Here is a 15,915-nt window from a genome sequence, read left to right as displayed (position 1 = left end):
TCTCCCACTGACAGGGTGAGTAGGCTTCTCCTAATGTCCCACACTAGGCTCTTCCTCCCTCCCTCGGCCATGGCTGCAACTCCTTGCTGTCCCTCTCAATGGGCCACTCAGCACGACGATGGATCAGTCTCGGCTCCAACTCTCAGCTCGCTCAGCCAGCATCAGCTCGCGTCCTGGTCCCAGATGTCATTTATGGATCAGCCCCGACCACAAGGTGGCGCCGATCCCGGACGAGCCCCCAAGATTTGTTACGGGTCCCAAAGATGAAGACCACGATGACAATATGTTACCTGTAAAAGCAGGTGAAGAGCGGAGTAAGGAAGACACGATGCGTCTCTGCTTTCCTCCAGAACGTGTCTGAGTCTGATTTATTTCACACAAATAAATGCTATAAAACACTAAACATGAGCTTTCAATATACTGTTCAGCTGGTTCCTCATTCACATCAATTACCTTTACTTATTTCACAACATCAGTGAAATATACTCTTTTAACTGGTTCAGTTTCTTAAGTTCACACTTCTTTCCATAACAACTACATTCTTTTATCATATCAATAAACACATCACATTGTCTTCTGCAGTGTCTTACTGGCTAAACAGTTATATTCAATAACAGCATTGGTAAATACATTACATTTGTTCCCTCCAGTAATTTACTGGCAAAATCACTATTTAGTACATCATGAAACACAGCTTGTTTAATTAACCCGTGAATGCCTCTGTTAGCTACACAGAGTTGCTCAGAGTGCTTGTGTTACACTAGCTAATCTACTCAGTCACTTTCAACATAACTATTAACATTCACATCTCACAGAACTGATTCGATTGGAGCATTACAACACGTTTGCACCGAGCATAGGAGCGCACTGACTCTGCTTCACGAGCGCTCCACCTAACGAGCGGGCTCGCGGTGCGGTCGCACGGGACACTCCTCGGGTTTTCTCCCGCGTTTACATGTAATTAACTCGGGCGGACCGCCTTAACTCTCTCATTCACGTTAACGTGGGTAACCATGGTAACAATAAACAACATTTTCGGTGCGAGCACCATTTACCGACCTGTAAAAGCAGGTGAAGAGCGGAGTAAGGAAGACACGATGCGTCTCTGCTTTCCTCCAGAACGTGTCTGAGGAAGCAGCGGAAGGTGGGTTCCACTTACTGCACCCCCAAACCCCGGAGCAAGCACCAAAGTTCCGCCCTCACTGCTTTCTAACATAAAATGAATCCCTATTACATGGATTTTCTATCCTCTTAAAGAACTGAAAATAAATACATATAGCAATGAAAAATGTCCCGTTACATGAGTGTTTTACACAAAATAACATTAATGTGGTCATTCCCTCACAGGGGTGCCACACAATCAAAACAGAAAATAGAGATCAAAGGTGATCCTACTAAAGCCCTGACTCATGTTGCAGTTAACTTATCTTAGCATGAAGCCTGAAACCAGAGGTAAACAAACTGCTTGGCTCCGTAACAGAACATTTTAAGTTTGCTAATTAACCCGTTACACCTTGTTGACTGATTGATTGTTGGTTTGCTGAACCAATCAAGTGTTAAAATGGCAATTTGTCTTGATGACATGAGACATAAGCTTTGGAGGTAATGGAGAGAAGCAGGCTAGCTGTTTTTCCCCGTCTCCAACCAGCTGCTGCCTGTAGTTTCATATTTACCAGACAGATATGAGATTGGCCTTCATCTTTTCATGTAACTTTTAAAGAAAGAAAATAAGTGTGTTGCCTACAATTTTAAATCATCCCTTTAAAGCATGAAGCCAGCAGCACACCAGCTTCATGCTTCCAGGTTTTCCTGATTAGAAGAAGTCTGGCTCACTGAGCAGACGAGTCCAACCCTCTGCCTGAAGCTCCCCACATTGACGGACACTTCTGAACCTCTCTTCCTGCAGCTACACTCAGAAAACCTGCAAAGCCTGTAAATCAGATTTCATTCTGCGCAAAATTCTGACTTCACCATTTTTTGAGCTATATAGCTTTAATAAAGATAACTATAAAACACTGATTCCCAGGAATAATGACAAGTACTGTAGAAGGTACTTCTTCACTACTTGGAAAGATTAACTATTACAGTTATTTTTGTTTAATTTAATAATTGAAACGTGGCCTATACAGGGGGAGATATTTGAATAGTAGCTAAAGGTACTGAATGAATGTTTAAAATAGTGAGGCGACCATTATGAATGGTTAAAACATAAATATGAAAATATGAGCTAAAAGTTGACCGGGTCTGATTTAAGATTTCCTACTTATTGCAATTAAATGTTTTGAGGTGAACTGTGGGGATACAACAGACGAAACTATAAAAACCCTGTTTAACTACATGTTGTTATACACAATACAATATCATAAATATAAATGATTATACATGAACTTAAATTAACTGTAACAATGTGGGCGGACTTTGTCTGGTTTTAATGTGAAGCTGTAGGAGAATAAATTGGCACCATCTGTCGTAATAGGAAGTACAGCTATAGTAGATTTTGCCCCTATAAGAAAATCCGCTCTCTGTGAAAACTGATTCTTGGTTGAAAACAAGATGATGAAAAATACATATCAGAAGCTTTTTCTCTACAAAGTCTGAGTATGGATTGATCTCTACTTTTGAAATATTGTAATTAATACTGGAGTGTGTTTTTTAAAAGAAGATATTTAACGATTCATACAACAAAAAAAACCCTCTTCTTCATGTTCAACCTGAAGCACTTTATTTCCTGTATCCCAACTGTTCCTACAAGACATCTAAAGCTTAAAGTCTCTCATAGGCAGGACAGCCAAATCATAAATCCCTCAGAACTGTACAGGGAAAGGCAGAAGGGCCTTTTGAAATGCAAAATGTCTAATTCCTTTTACAAATACACTGAAAGTCAAATACTGAGTTTGCTGAGCCACTGTTAATCCACATCTTATTGGAGAACTACACTCTCTTCAATCTTTTAACATCAGTCCATTTGTGAATACTAAATTGGGGGCTGACAGTGTATCAGCCTCTCTATAAAAGGGAGAAAATATCCTGGAGAATATCCTGACTCTCTGTTAGTCCATTTTGTGGTGTACTCTCCAATGAGTTCATTTCTCTATTGTGCAAAAATGACAACGGTAGAAAAAAAATCCCTCTTGCAAGTGCGGCTTACTGTCTGCAGCGGTGGAAAACGTCTTGCTATCCGTATTCCGTTTGTAGTGGAACAAAGTTTGTCTTACAGTTCCTTCAAAGCTTTAATTCTTCTATCCAATAGAAAACAGAACTTTGGTGTAAAACTAGTCATCCTTTGTTTTACTTGAAAACAACACTAAGAACTGGCAAGAGAGCAAAAGTTTGGGATTGTAACTGCACAACTGGCTCGTGTATACTGAACGTGATTATGATTATCTAAATTATCTAAAGCATTACAGCAGCTGGGGCAAAGTCTACTGTAAAAAGAACAAGGAAGAAGAAAAGCGGAAAAGGAAACAGAAAAAAGAAGAGCCAGAGAAAGAATAAAAACCAAATGAAACAACAAAAAAAGGCAAATAAAGGAGGTGAGGAGTGAAGGTAGATGAGGGTAGGATGATGGGAAAGGAAACAAGTGCAAAAAGAGAAGAAACAAAAGATTGACAAGAAAGAAGACAAGAAGAGTTGGTGCAATGAGAAGGGAGAGGAATGGAGGAGAAGTTACAAACTAACCAAGAGGTTAGGACAGGAAATGCATGAGGAAAAGCAAAGGAAACATGGCAAAAGGAAATGGAAATGGAAAAAACAACCAAAAGGAAAGATGAAAAGGATGAAAGCAATTGGAGGAGGGGAGAAGACAGAAGGGAGGGAGGGGTGAGGCAGGCGGGGGACGCATAAATCGGGGAGACGGGCTTTGTGACAGCATGACTAAAAACACCTACCTGTAATCTGGAAGGTGATGGAGAGAAGAGGGGGGACACTAGGCTTCTGCTGTTTTTGGGTCTGACCCGCTGCAATTACAAGGGAGATAGCGCTATTAGCTACGCACACACAGGGGAGACAGAGGCACTATCAAAGAAACAGAGGGAGGGAAACGGCACAACAGAGACAGGCAGAAACTAATGCAACAACAACAGCAGACCTGAGCCTCATAACCCAAACATGTTCAATTAAATGCAGATCAAATCTTTGGTTTGAGTGGAAAGCATAAAATAATTGCTGTGCATGGTTCATTTCTTCCGACAAGGCCAAATCAGAGGGAAAGCCACGTGGACCCTAGGAGCATGCCATTTTATCAGCTTAGATAAGAAAGTTGACACATGAAAAGAAATTACTTTTTTAAACACTTTTCTTTTTTTCAAACTTAACGGCAGCAGACTAGGTAATGAAAGTGAAAATAAACATTAGCTGTGATTATGCACTGCGACTTTTTAGCCTGTCTGTGTATTTAAAGGAGCGGTTAAGCAATTGCTGAAATGCTCTTGGCTGTATTTGAAAACAGCAGCAGATCGATTTCACGAGCTACAGAGCTAATTGATGCCTGTTTGCTCACTGCAGACAGGAAAAAAGTTCATTTAAGCTTAATTTATGAGCAAAAGATCACAACAATAGTTCTTTCAAGGCACTTTATATTGAAAGGTAAAGAACAACATTCTAGAAAGAGCTTAGTGATCAAATCCCCTATAAGCAGGCACTTAATGATCTTATATACATGCATGCTAAGGTATTTCAACCTGACACATAAATATAAACAACACATTGTTTATTGTGTACAGAACAGAAATTAGTCCCTTTAGCACAAACTGAACAGCAGTTATGCGTTTGAGAAACTCAGCCAGATGCAGTGACTCTGCCCAGCTTCCGAGAGTCTTGTCGTCACAGCAGGGTTGCCAGTTTCTGACGCTACACTGTCTGTATACAGACCAAACCCAAAACCTGTCGTTTGATACGATCACCGCAGGTTGCTGACTGCATCTGCCAGCCCACGCTATAACTGAAAATGCTGCACAGAATTGCTCTGTGAATGCATAAAATGGTGTTTGTCTAGAAATATTTTCAGCAGCTTTCCTTTTCTCCTCTCTGCACTTTTTATGAGAAATTGCGTGGCAGAAGTCGTGTATATTCATCACTTTCTTGGGATTCAGATTGATCATTTCTGTCACTTATTTTGGCCTAAATACTTGTTCAGTAAAAAGAAGAACAAATCAATTTAACATGCAAGTCTCTATAAATTTACAAAATTCTGTTTTTACATTCTTATATTGTGAATAAAAAAAGACATTTGTGTACTGCAACACGATTCTGGAAAAATGTCTTTTTGGCACAGATTCAACGAGGTGCTGGAAACATTCTCAGAGATTTTAATCCATTCTGACATGATGGCATTGTGCAGTTGCTATAGATTTGTTATGCAGCCAACAAATCTACAATCAAACTTCCATTCACAACATCCCAAAGGTGCTCTATTAGACTGCGATCAGGTTCCTGTAAAGCACATTCTTGAGTACAATTAGCCTTTACATTAAAGAAACCAGTTTGAGATGACTTGAGTTTTGTGACATGATGTGTTATCCTGGTGGAAGCAGCCATCACAAAATGGATACACTGTGGTCATAAAAGGATGATTAAGGTCAGCAACAATACCCAGGTAATCTTGACTGTTTAAAAGATGCTCAGTTGATACTAAGGGGCCCAAAGTGTGCCAGGTTCTGACCTTTCTTGTTCTTCGTTGACAGGTGTGGCATCCAGTGTGGTCTTCTGCTGCTTCAAGGTTCAATGTGTTGTGCATTTAGAGATGTTTATGTTGCTTTGGAAGACCTCGTCTGTAATGACTACCCTGGCCTCTGACATCAACAAGGCATTTTCTTCCACACAGCTGTGGCTCCCTGGATATTTTCTCTTTTTCAGACCATTGTCACCATTGTCTTTAAACTCTAAAGATGGCTATAGTGGGAAATCCCAGTAGATCAGCAGTGTCTGAAATACTCGGACCAGGCCATCTGGCGCCAACAACCATGCCATATTCAGAGTCACTTAATTATTGCATTTGCTTTACTGTCCATTTGAGTGGCTGATTAGAGTGATTAAGTGCAAGTACATGTATATAATGTATTTATATATACAGTTGTAAATGATTTAAACAGCATATAGTAGAAACACTGTAATGTTTATGATTTATAGCCCTTAGAATTATAATTGTATTCTCAATGTAAAAAACTTCTACTGTAGATTACTGTAGGCACACTGTAAAATAACTGTCTTTTCATCATACCCTTGTATATGCTTCAGCATACCAACACCCAGAGTTACTCATGCTCAGCTGATATTACTTACTTCTGACCCCAGATACTGATCTGGGGTCAGATCGATGCTTCTCCCCCATAAAGATTACTGTTAAGATTTAGGAGGTAGTAAGCTCATTTCAGATCAGGGCTTGAGGGCATCTTCAGCCCTTTAGCACAGTGATATTTATGCATGAGACGGTAGAGAAAGAGAGCTCTGTCATGGTCTGCGGTGGGTGGCTGGAATTTCCATAAGGCTCCTGAACTGACCTGGGATCCGCCCCTGGGCAGGGCCAACTCCAGCTCCTGCACACCTGGAGCCTATTGCAGGCAATCAAGCCAGAGGGATTTAAACCACACGTTGATGTTCATTCACTGCCAGTTTGTCATCAACACATTTGCTGTATTCACCTTGGCTCACGCTCCATCTCCGGACTCAGGATACCAAGCAATCATTCTGAAAATCTCTCTGTGCCTCACCTGCCTGCCCTCCTGCCATCACACTCCATCTGAAGCCCCAGATCTCAGGCCAGCCTTTCCACGCCACTCAGCCTCCCCTGGATTCTCATCACCCCCCTCTCAACACTCCATGTCCCCTACTGCAAGTAAGAATTGCTACTCTTACAACTGGCCACTTCAGAGCTGCCTCCACTACCTCCCTAACTCCTCTATCTTCTCTCTTCAGTGTGACTGTTCCCTGCTCAGCTCCACTCCGCATCTCAGGCCTCATTCCCTCGCCCTAGCCACGTTCCCCAGGCCACGCCTCGTCAAACTCCACGTCTTATTGTTTTTTTTGTCTTTGCTACGTTTTCTTTTTTGCACTTAAACCTAATAAATTGTTACATCATCTGCTGTCTCTGCTATGGGTTTCTGCACCTGAGTCCTGTTCAGTACAGGCCACTCGGCCCCGTGACAAGCTCTGGTTGTAGCAAACATCGCTGAGCTGCTGTCTGCCTCTCTGTCTCAGTGGTGTGCTGTGAGGTTACCCCCCAAAAGAGGGAGAAGAAATCCTGCACCAAGAAGATAAGAACTTTGTACATGTTTGTCTGTGTTCACACTTTCTCACATACAAGTCACGCACGTCTCTCTCGCAGCACTCTCAACATGCTTGTGCAGCGTAATCTTTAACAGAGTTTATGAACACCTCAGATGTATCATCGTGTACCTCACAGCCTCTCAATAGACCTAACAGAACTTCATCTGGAAGGTTATACATTATTTCTGTCATCACAGGTTATATTTTGAACAGTTTCTGTCGATGGATTTAATCTTGGCTACCTGACTCATTATTCTTTAATTACAGCTGACACACAGAGAGCCAAAGGACCACCGATCAATTCGACCACTGAAAAATAAAAAGTGCTAAAGCATCTGTGCTGCTATCGCTTCCTTTACAAGTAATTTCCCTTTACTTAATTTAGCATTACCTAAAATAAATTTGACTAATATTGGAACCATAATGAAATATTGCAAAGCATACATCAGTGTTAGCACAATCTATCACTGACAAATGAAACAGAACAATGATTTGGTTCAGAATAGTTTTTTAAAGCTTTCCAGCTGCAGGTCTGAAAACAGGAATGGGCTCATAAATTATTCTGAAATTTCAACATAACAGTTTTTCTTTGAGTTTTTAATACAGCTTATTTCATTTATTATTATATATTCCAATCAAATTGATAAAAATGGACTGACTATATATATCTAACTTTAGTTGGCTTGCTATTGGGCTAGTAACAACATGCTAATGATACAGTTCTCCAATAACAAACTAGGTCTATTTAAAAATAGTATTTGTGGTACGACCTCTTTTAGTTTATTGGGGTATAAATCTAATAGAAAATGTATAAATCACTCCTACTCACTTCCTCAGGAACTTAGTGAATCAAGTGTTTTAGGCTAGCATCTGGGGTATACTCAGCTGTTTCACAGGGCTATGCAGTCCTGTGATACTACCAAAATACTACCACAATTAAAAGCGGTCAGTACTAGCACCTGAAAAACAGTGCCTAGACTTGGTTGTTTCATCCCATTTTTTAAATCATAATCTTTCCATTTTTCTTTTCATCACTGCTTCTCTTCCATGTGAGCCAGTAGTTTGAGAGATACGAGTAATGCTCATATTATTTCCTCTTAACTTCCTCCAGCTGGTTGCAAGAGAAGATCATCTCTCCCTTTTTGACACCAGTTGCAATTGAGCACCTCACTTCCTCCTAAACTTTGTCACTTGCTCTCATGTGATCAGTATGGTTGAGCTCCATAAGCTTAGTTTCAACTAATGTCTTTAACACCTTCCTTAAGAGGGCAGCTTTGACTCTAAGCTGGCTTGACGAGTGTCAGAAATCGAGGCCTTTACACTTGTGTCCACTGACAAGTCAAAGCAGGTCACAGGACCAGACAAATCCCTGATATAAAGGGAGAGGCAGCCAGTAAAAGGCTGTATAAAATGTTTACGTGACGAGCTGATGAAAAGAAAATACTACAACAGGTATTAATAAAAATAAAACATTGTGGCATAATATTGGACGTGAACCGAGTCAACATGTTGGCTGCTGCAAGCACATGATATGCAATTATCTGCTACCAACCCACCAAGGGCCTGCAGCTCTTATACACTGTGTGTGGGGATTGGAGGATGCAAGAGTGTCACGTAACAGTGCTTGATCAAATCTATTTGAGTTACCCTTGAGACTGATTTGTTTCAGGCTGTGTGATGGTGTAGTATCTGATGTATGCAGCTGTGGCTACGCTACAGAGGAAAGATGGTCGACAGCCTCCCGAGATCAATATGCGCTCTTGACAAAATTAGATTTCTTTGACAAATTAACTATATAAGGTTTGTATAATTGAAGAGCAGGCCACAAAAACAACACAACAAAATAAAAACACTTGAAAAAGGTAGCAAGAGACAGAGTAGTGGGTTATTGCTAAAGAGTTAATTTAACTTTAATGCACACAGATTAAACATGCAGTGTAATAAAACTTGCAAATGTACACCAAGTCTACACCTCAGCTTGGTGCATAAAAGAGTGAGCATGTTTCTAATGATCAATTTTTCTAACTGGTTTCAAGTAGATAAACTTAAAAGCCTGGCAGCCTTTACAAATCATTCAAAAACCTGCAGAAAATCTGGATTTTGAAACTGAGCAACAAGTTGGAAGTTTCTGCATGACAGCCACAGTATATGCAGAGTGTACTTATGTTCTCATCCAGTGATCAGATACCACAACAGAACTGTCATGATACTGTGTGGCATAGAGTACAAGCTTTACAACATCATACTTTTCATGGAAATTGAGAGTAATTTACATACAGTAGCACTTCTCTCATCCCACTTATCACTCAAAGTGCTTTACACAACAGGACACATTTACCTTCACATAGTGCTTTATGCTATACACTCTAAGCACTTTATTGATCCAACACCCACAACTACAGCCAATTTGAAAACAGCCATTAATTAAAAAGGATGTTCTTGAACTGTGGGATGAAATCTCACCAGGCACACGGAAAACATGTAAATTCCAGCCTGAACCTTCTTGCTTACAGTGCCAACCACTGTGTGGTGGTGCAAGGCATTACGCTGCTGTTTCAGTATTCCTCTTGTAGTATCCTTAGACTTAAATTGTACTATGAACTATACTCATATTACACTAAAGTACTGTAGACTTTATCTATAAAAACAACCTCTTCAAGCTTCAATGAAATGTTAGGACTTCAAGCAACATGATTTTGCTGAGATGAGTTATGGAAGGACTCAAGCTACAAAATGAAACGGAGCTTTAACTGAAATGAAAAAGAAAATTAGAACATCAGTGATGTAATAACTCACCCACCTCATGGTCCATCACAATTCACAGATTCTTGTAATGTTTGAAGCACAGAAAGTAAGTTATGCTTTGCTGTCATTTGTTAAACTAATGAGAATTAAAATCCACTGAGAAGGCTCCGTTTTATCCAGGGGAATTAATGCTGTTTCATTCAAATCTGGCCGGTCTTCTAGAAGGAAAAGTCCCTATTAAAATGACAAATATGACCTTGACCCTGAGGACAGTTTGGTGAAGACCCATGAGGTTAATGTTGTATGCATATTTCACTAACATTTGACCAGTGCTAGAGTGCTGTGTTTGAGTAATCGCAATTCTTTGGATTTTTTGAGGGAATGAAGGATGATGGACATCACACCTTTGCATAAGCTCGTAACACTACACAAAAATACAGCATTTTTAGCATTCTGCTGTATTCACAAATAACAATAAATTACAGTACTGTTTAAGATGTTGTATATTTTGTATTCTCATAATTAATGTAGAATAACAAGTTCTGAAGTCATGTTTGCAACATTTTAACAGTATGCAGAGAAAAGCTATGTTACTTGCTATGACTACACATCACGTCAATGTAGATTTTTAAAAAATGCTTTTAAGAGCATGAAAATGAAGTGAAGGTCCAAATTCACAAGATAAAACCTACAGAATCTTGAAGAAAAGAGGACCTGATTCTATTAATAAACATACAGAGATGCAGCAAGAAAGATATATATTTTTTACCTCCCATTCTGTGTGAAAGTGACAGAGAAAAATGGAGAAAAATTGAGTTGCTGCTCTGTCAGATGAGTCAGAGGCTGAGCCGTGACACAGACAAACTCTGTGCACCGTCATGGGTTGCTGATTCCAGTATATGTCCGTTCGGTTGATTCAGACAACAGACAAAAAAAAGGTTGAAAACTGAATGACTCACTGGCCTCAAAGAGGAAACCTTACACATTAATACAAAAACTGGACTTTGACAAGAACATAAAATATGATAAAGAGCATATTTTATTAACAATTTGACTTTTTCTCTGCAGTTCCGAGAGTCCTAATCCAATGTTAGTGATGTCTTCTTTTTCTAAATCCAAAAGCTCACTCTTTGAAAGTCACTGGGACTGTCTTTAAGTAATATAGGGGCACGTCCCCCTTCAGAGCCCAAAACAGTCAATCCATCACATCCCACATTATTCAGTAAATCAGTAAGAGTCTTGAGGTTAACACATTCCAGAGTAACTCCTTAGTGCATTCAGGTTCGTATACTTAGATTTGCGTTATTTACCCCTTTTCAGTTACTGTTACATTTTACTGTATTTGTTGTGAAAAAAATCTCCTCCATATTTGTTTTGCATTCTGTCGTTTATGAGTCGCTACATACTAGCATCAAGTGCAGCTCAGCTGGCAGGATTGCAGAGAAGAAAGCTTTTAGTCTGTGGAGGTGTGCACAATTTTGAATTTGTGGGTGAAGAGGACATGAACAACATCACAGTCAAATCATGTTGTAGCTGGATGATAGTAAGTATCTGACACTTGTAAAGAGATCTACTTCATATTTTAAGAAGCACTTGTTAGGTGAGAAGGTCTGCAACACTGGTGGCCCATTAAGGTGGAGAATCATAGAAGTGCTACAGCTCCAACTTTTATTTCAGCTTAAAAAAAAGCTGTGCTGAGAGACATGCTAAAATGCTTGTTGCTGGTTGTATGTGAAGAAAAGGTTACCAGTATTAACAAGCTGTGAAATGAGGTAAAGTCACTACATCAGGGGTAGGCAACCTTTCTGATGGCGAGTGCCATTTAAAATTTCCTCAAAGTCAGTGTGCCATATGATTGTATTAGCAATAAATTTAATAACACTCTATATGAACAGTTACACACTATATAGAACCACTTTATAGAATTATATTTGTTTGCAGATGTTGGCAGCTATCAGCGAATAGTTATCAGCTATTTTGAAACAAAAAAAGACACTTTTTATCCATAACAGCAAATGAACTGTACAACAGAAAATACAAATGCTATTTATGGTCTCCTCACAACAATGATAAGAAAAATAAACTAAGCCAATATGGCATGTTTGTTAATACAGAGACACACATGTTAATGTGATCTCTAGTCTCCCACTCAGAGACACAGGTCTCCGAGCGTCCAACATTCAGACGGCTACCCGAGGACACTCATGTGAGAGAAAATCTGCTCACGCAGACATGTAGAGCCAAATACTGTCAATAAGGCCTCTGCAATGTTCTGAAGACAGTTAAACTTGTCAGGTAGTGATGTCCAGCAGGTGAACATGCAGCTCCGTGAACACGCACAGCTGTGGATTCCAGCTGCTTTGATGTCGCATTAACTGGCATTAAGACAAATCTAGCTGCTCATTAAAGATTTCTGGTTTGATCAGAAAATAAAACATTGTTCCACACACCTGAAAGTCCCGAAAACGCATTGTGTCTCAAGTCTACGGATGTATCCGTGTATTTCCGTGGTGCTGATGCTGTGCTGAGCGGACAGCTCCTGAAGCTTTTGAAGTGTCGGAATGTGGAAAGCTAACAACGTCCCTCTCACCAGTAGGCTAAGTTATTTTTAGCCAATTACAAGTTGAATCTGGTAGTTGGGGTTGTTAGCTAAGATACTGTCATTAAGAAGAGGCACAACTAATGTGTCTATGTGAGCTGATTTGCGATGTGCACCGCTGGCGCGGCCATTTATTTTTTGATGCACCTTCTCAAATTAATTCACCGCGTGTCGTGCCCAGGGCTGGACTGGGACAAAAGAAAACAGCCCGGGCATTTTGACTAAAGACCGGCCCCCCAGGTATTAAAGCCATAAAGCCTTTGAATGAAAACAAACGCTGTTGTGACAGTGATGTACAGTCTTGTTGGTAAATGTATGATTTCTATACGTTTAGATGACAGCTTTGGTTGTAAGATTCAGATAATTATTTAATAACAGCCAGACATTTTAAATGAAAATAAGAAAGTATTTCTTTGTGCCCCCCTTTCCCTGTTACATTCTGAAGTGGATGAAGCAGACTACACAAACTCTATAAAATATAACCAACAAGCACAAGTGGTAACACTTTAACTTTAACTGTAACTGTAACTTTTAATGGCAACAATCATGGTCTCCGTCACTAGGATGAGTCTTTTTGAATGCACTATGAGGACAATTTCGTAAGACGTGGTCCCAAAGGACGGTAAGGCTCAGCTCAAGGCTTCACGCTGGGACTTCAGTAATCAGTGTGTGAGGTCACAGTGACCAAGCCCATCTCTTATACCCCACATTTCGAGAGCCACTGAGGTAAGGGAACATTAACATCTCAAAAAACTGTCAGTAGCCCACTGTGACTGAATGAACATAACAAAGAACAGAAATTCTTCATAATTTTACTGAAAATTGGGATCTTTCACGCAAACTATGGGCAAGCACAGTAATCTGCTAGCAACTATGGCAAGTAACTGGGTGAAATTATGACTAATTTCACTTCCAGCAATCATTTTCTAAATGGCCAGTACCTGATCAATTACAATTAACTCTAGGCTAGCAATGATACAAATCGGGCCCGGAATCAGGTACTGAAGGATGCAACCATCAGCCATCAAATTAGATTACACATTTTAAAATTTCTAAATCATACAGTATATGACATCTTGATATCAGGTACTAACTCAAAAGTTAATATACATACACAACAGGGTCTTTAGGAACACTCTTAACTTTACCTTTGTCCTTTTCTCGAAGGTCGTTGAGGTATTTTAGAAGCTCAGCGTTGGCTTGAACACAGTACACTTCTCTCGTCTGTAAGCCTCCTCCACAAAGCCCGGTCAGGTTGCTACGTCGACGGTCTTGTTGGCTCAGCAATGTGTCAACCCGACAGTCGCTCCACTCTGTGGTTCTCCAGGTGTAACTACAACGTGAACATAGAACATGGAACGATGGGCAACAGTGAGAGAACCAACCATGCGAGTAATGCATGTAATGTAATGCAAGATAAGCATATTTACAATCTTGCAGACATCACTTTACAACATAAATATGCACTTGATGTTTATAACCAATGTTGTCTACACTCCTCAGTTTACTATGCAGCCTTTACAAGGATGTGAAGCATCATTTTATAGCTGTGTCTCTGAAAACCTACTAGATTTTCAGACACATCAGTGTTGGACAACGATAAGTTGCTTAATAAACTGTTGAAATAATGTAAATACATTTTTTGAATGTGGCTAACACAAACATTGCTTGCACTAGCAGCTTTCTTTCTTGTGGTCCTGTATTGATCAAGTCAAGAGATTAAACTTTGATACAGCCTGTTTGATAAAGCCTGCTTGTTTACAACTTGTCAGAGAAAGAAAAGAGTGTTGTCCTCTGCAGTCCTCTTTAAAACAAGAGTTAACAGGCATGTATATTTGTAAATTAATAAGGAATAAAAAGTTTGTCTAGCTGACCACTGTATCTAGGGTCAACTCGCAGATGAAGCCACCATTTAATTGTCTAGTCCGCTAGTTGTACATATCCCCAACAGAAACATTCAGGATGGGATTAGGATCACACACAATTATAAGTTGATATATGCTGAACCATCTGTGAGAATGCTTTTAATGTTTTAATGTATGGGTGTGTGTAATTTTCTGGAATTATAATATCCTTACAGTCTCCATCCATTTGTCTTTACTTTGTGTCTGGCACCAGCCCAAGCACTTAAACTAATCTATCTCAATATGCTGTCTCACTTACACACATATACGCAAATAAACACACAGGCCACCCAGAAGAGCAAATTAGCTGGGTGGTGTGTGTAAAGGGAACTCAGCAGGAAGCGTGTGTTGTCTCAGTCAGGTTGAATACCAAACACTTTGGGTTCGCTGTATTTGTGCCTGAGCCTTATATGAATCCCTGCAATCTTTCTTAACCATGAAATAAGAGGTGGGTATCATCACAACATCACATGCAGTTCTATCCCTGTGAAACATGAGCTCCTGTTGTGTACCATGCTATGAATTCCACATCTACACTTTACTCAATGTTTTTTTAAGTCCCTGCTCACTCCCACCTGTGCTCCCTGCATCTCTTCCCTATCATCAGGAGTGACTCACGTGGCACAGGGTGGTATGGATTCACCCTGAGGTTCACAAGATTCAAACTCCTCCAGGAGTGGGCACTCCGCCCCCTCGCCCACGGGGAACTGGAGCACCTGTCTGGTCCGAGTCCGATTGCCTCTGGGAGATTCAGGGTTCATGCAGGTTTTGGTGCAGGGGCTCCAAATGGTCCAGTCGGTAAGCTTGCAGTCCGTGGGGAGAACGCATGACTGGATGGTCAGTGGAAGGTCCCTTGTTAAGCACATGCTGGGAAAAGATAAAAAGGAATGACATGAAATCTTAGTGATATCATAAGAACATTAATGCAATATAAATTTGGACTGTTGGTTGAAAAGAAAAGAAAATATTTATAGCTCTAACAAAACTACAAATAAAATAGAGAATATGCTACACTTGTAATTGAGCCCTTGAGCCCCAGTCAACCAGCCAACCAACCGACCCCTGATCCAATTATGCTTTCATAGGATGAATGACAGGGTAAGCTATCACCCAGACTCTTAATCCAAATGTTCAAAATAACTACAAAAATTAGTAATCTAAGTAACATAAATTCATGTTTTTATTTCAGAATTGTAACTCAATAGTTTTAATAACCTGAACTAGTCAAAGGTCCAAAAGTATACAATGTCTATCTATAGTTTACACTATTATTCCCATTATTTCTTTCACGACATGAAAATCATGGAACTGAAATAGCAAATAAACTCATCTCAAATGTGTTCTGGCCTACAGGGTTGTTCAGTTTAGATCAGTTGCTCAGGTTGTGTTTTGTTTATCTTTTTG

General features: G+C 39.9%; 1 protein-coding gene and 1 long non-coding RNA gene across 2 annotated transcripts in view; one reads left to right on the top strand and one right to left on the bottom strand.

Moving 5' to 3' along the window:
- The window catches only part of thsd7ab (thrombospondin, type I, domain containing 7Ab), a 212,502-nt gene that overhangs the window by 111,387 nt on the left and 85,200 nt on the right, over positions 1–15,915 (bottom strand). The window contains exons 3-5 of the mRNA XM_026184250.2: positions 15,130–15,378; positions 13,756–13,940; positions 3,888–3,956 (exon numbers count right to left, since the gene is read on the bottom strand). Coding sequence (XP_026040035.1) covers positions 3,888–3,956; positions 13,756–13,940; positions 15,130–15,378 — 503 coding nt within the window. The remainder of the gene's footprint in view (positions 1–3,887; positions 3,957–13,755; positions 13,941–15,129; positions 15,379–15,915) is intronic.
- Positions 6,621–7,076, top strand: LOC145431871 (uncharacterized). Its single transcript, XR_013912177.1, has 2 exons — positions 6,621–6,832; positions 6,913–7,076. It is a non-coding gene; the product is annotated as an uncharacterized LOC145431871 (long non-coding RNA).

The sequence above is a fragment of the Astatotilapia calliptera genome, chromosome 11 (assembly GCF_964374335.1).
Source record: "Astatotilapia calliptera chromosome 11, fAstCal68.1, whole genome shotgun sequence".
In the NCBI taxonomy this organism is placed as follows: Eukaryota; Metazoa; Chordata; class Actinopteri; order Cichliformes; family Cichlidae; genus Astatotilapia; species Astatotilapia calliptera.
The sequence above is the reverse complement of the archived record's forward strand: the minus strand, read 5'-3'. Positions and strand labels throughout refer to the sequence as shown.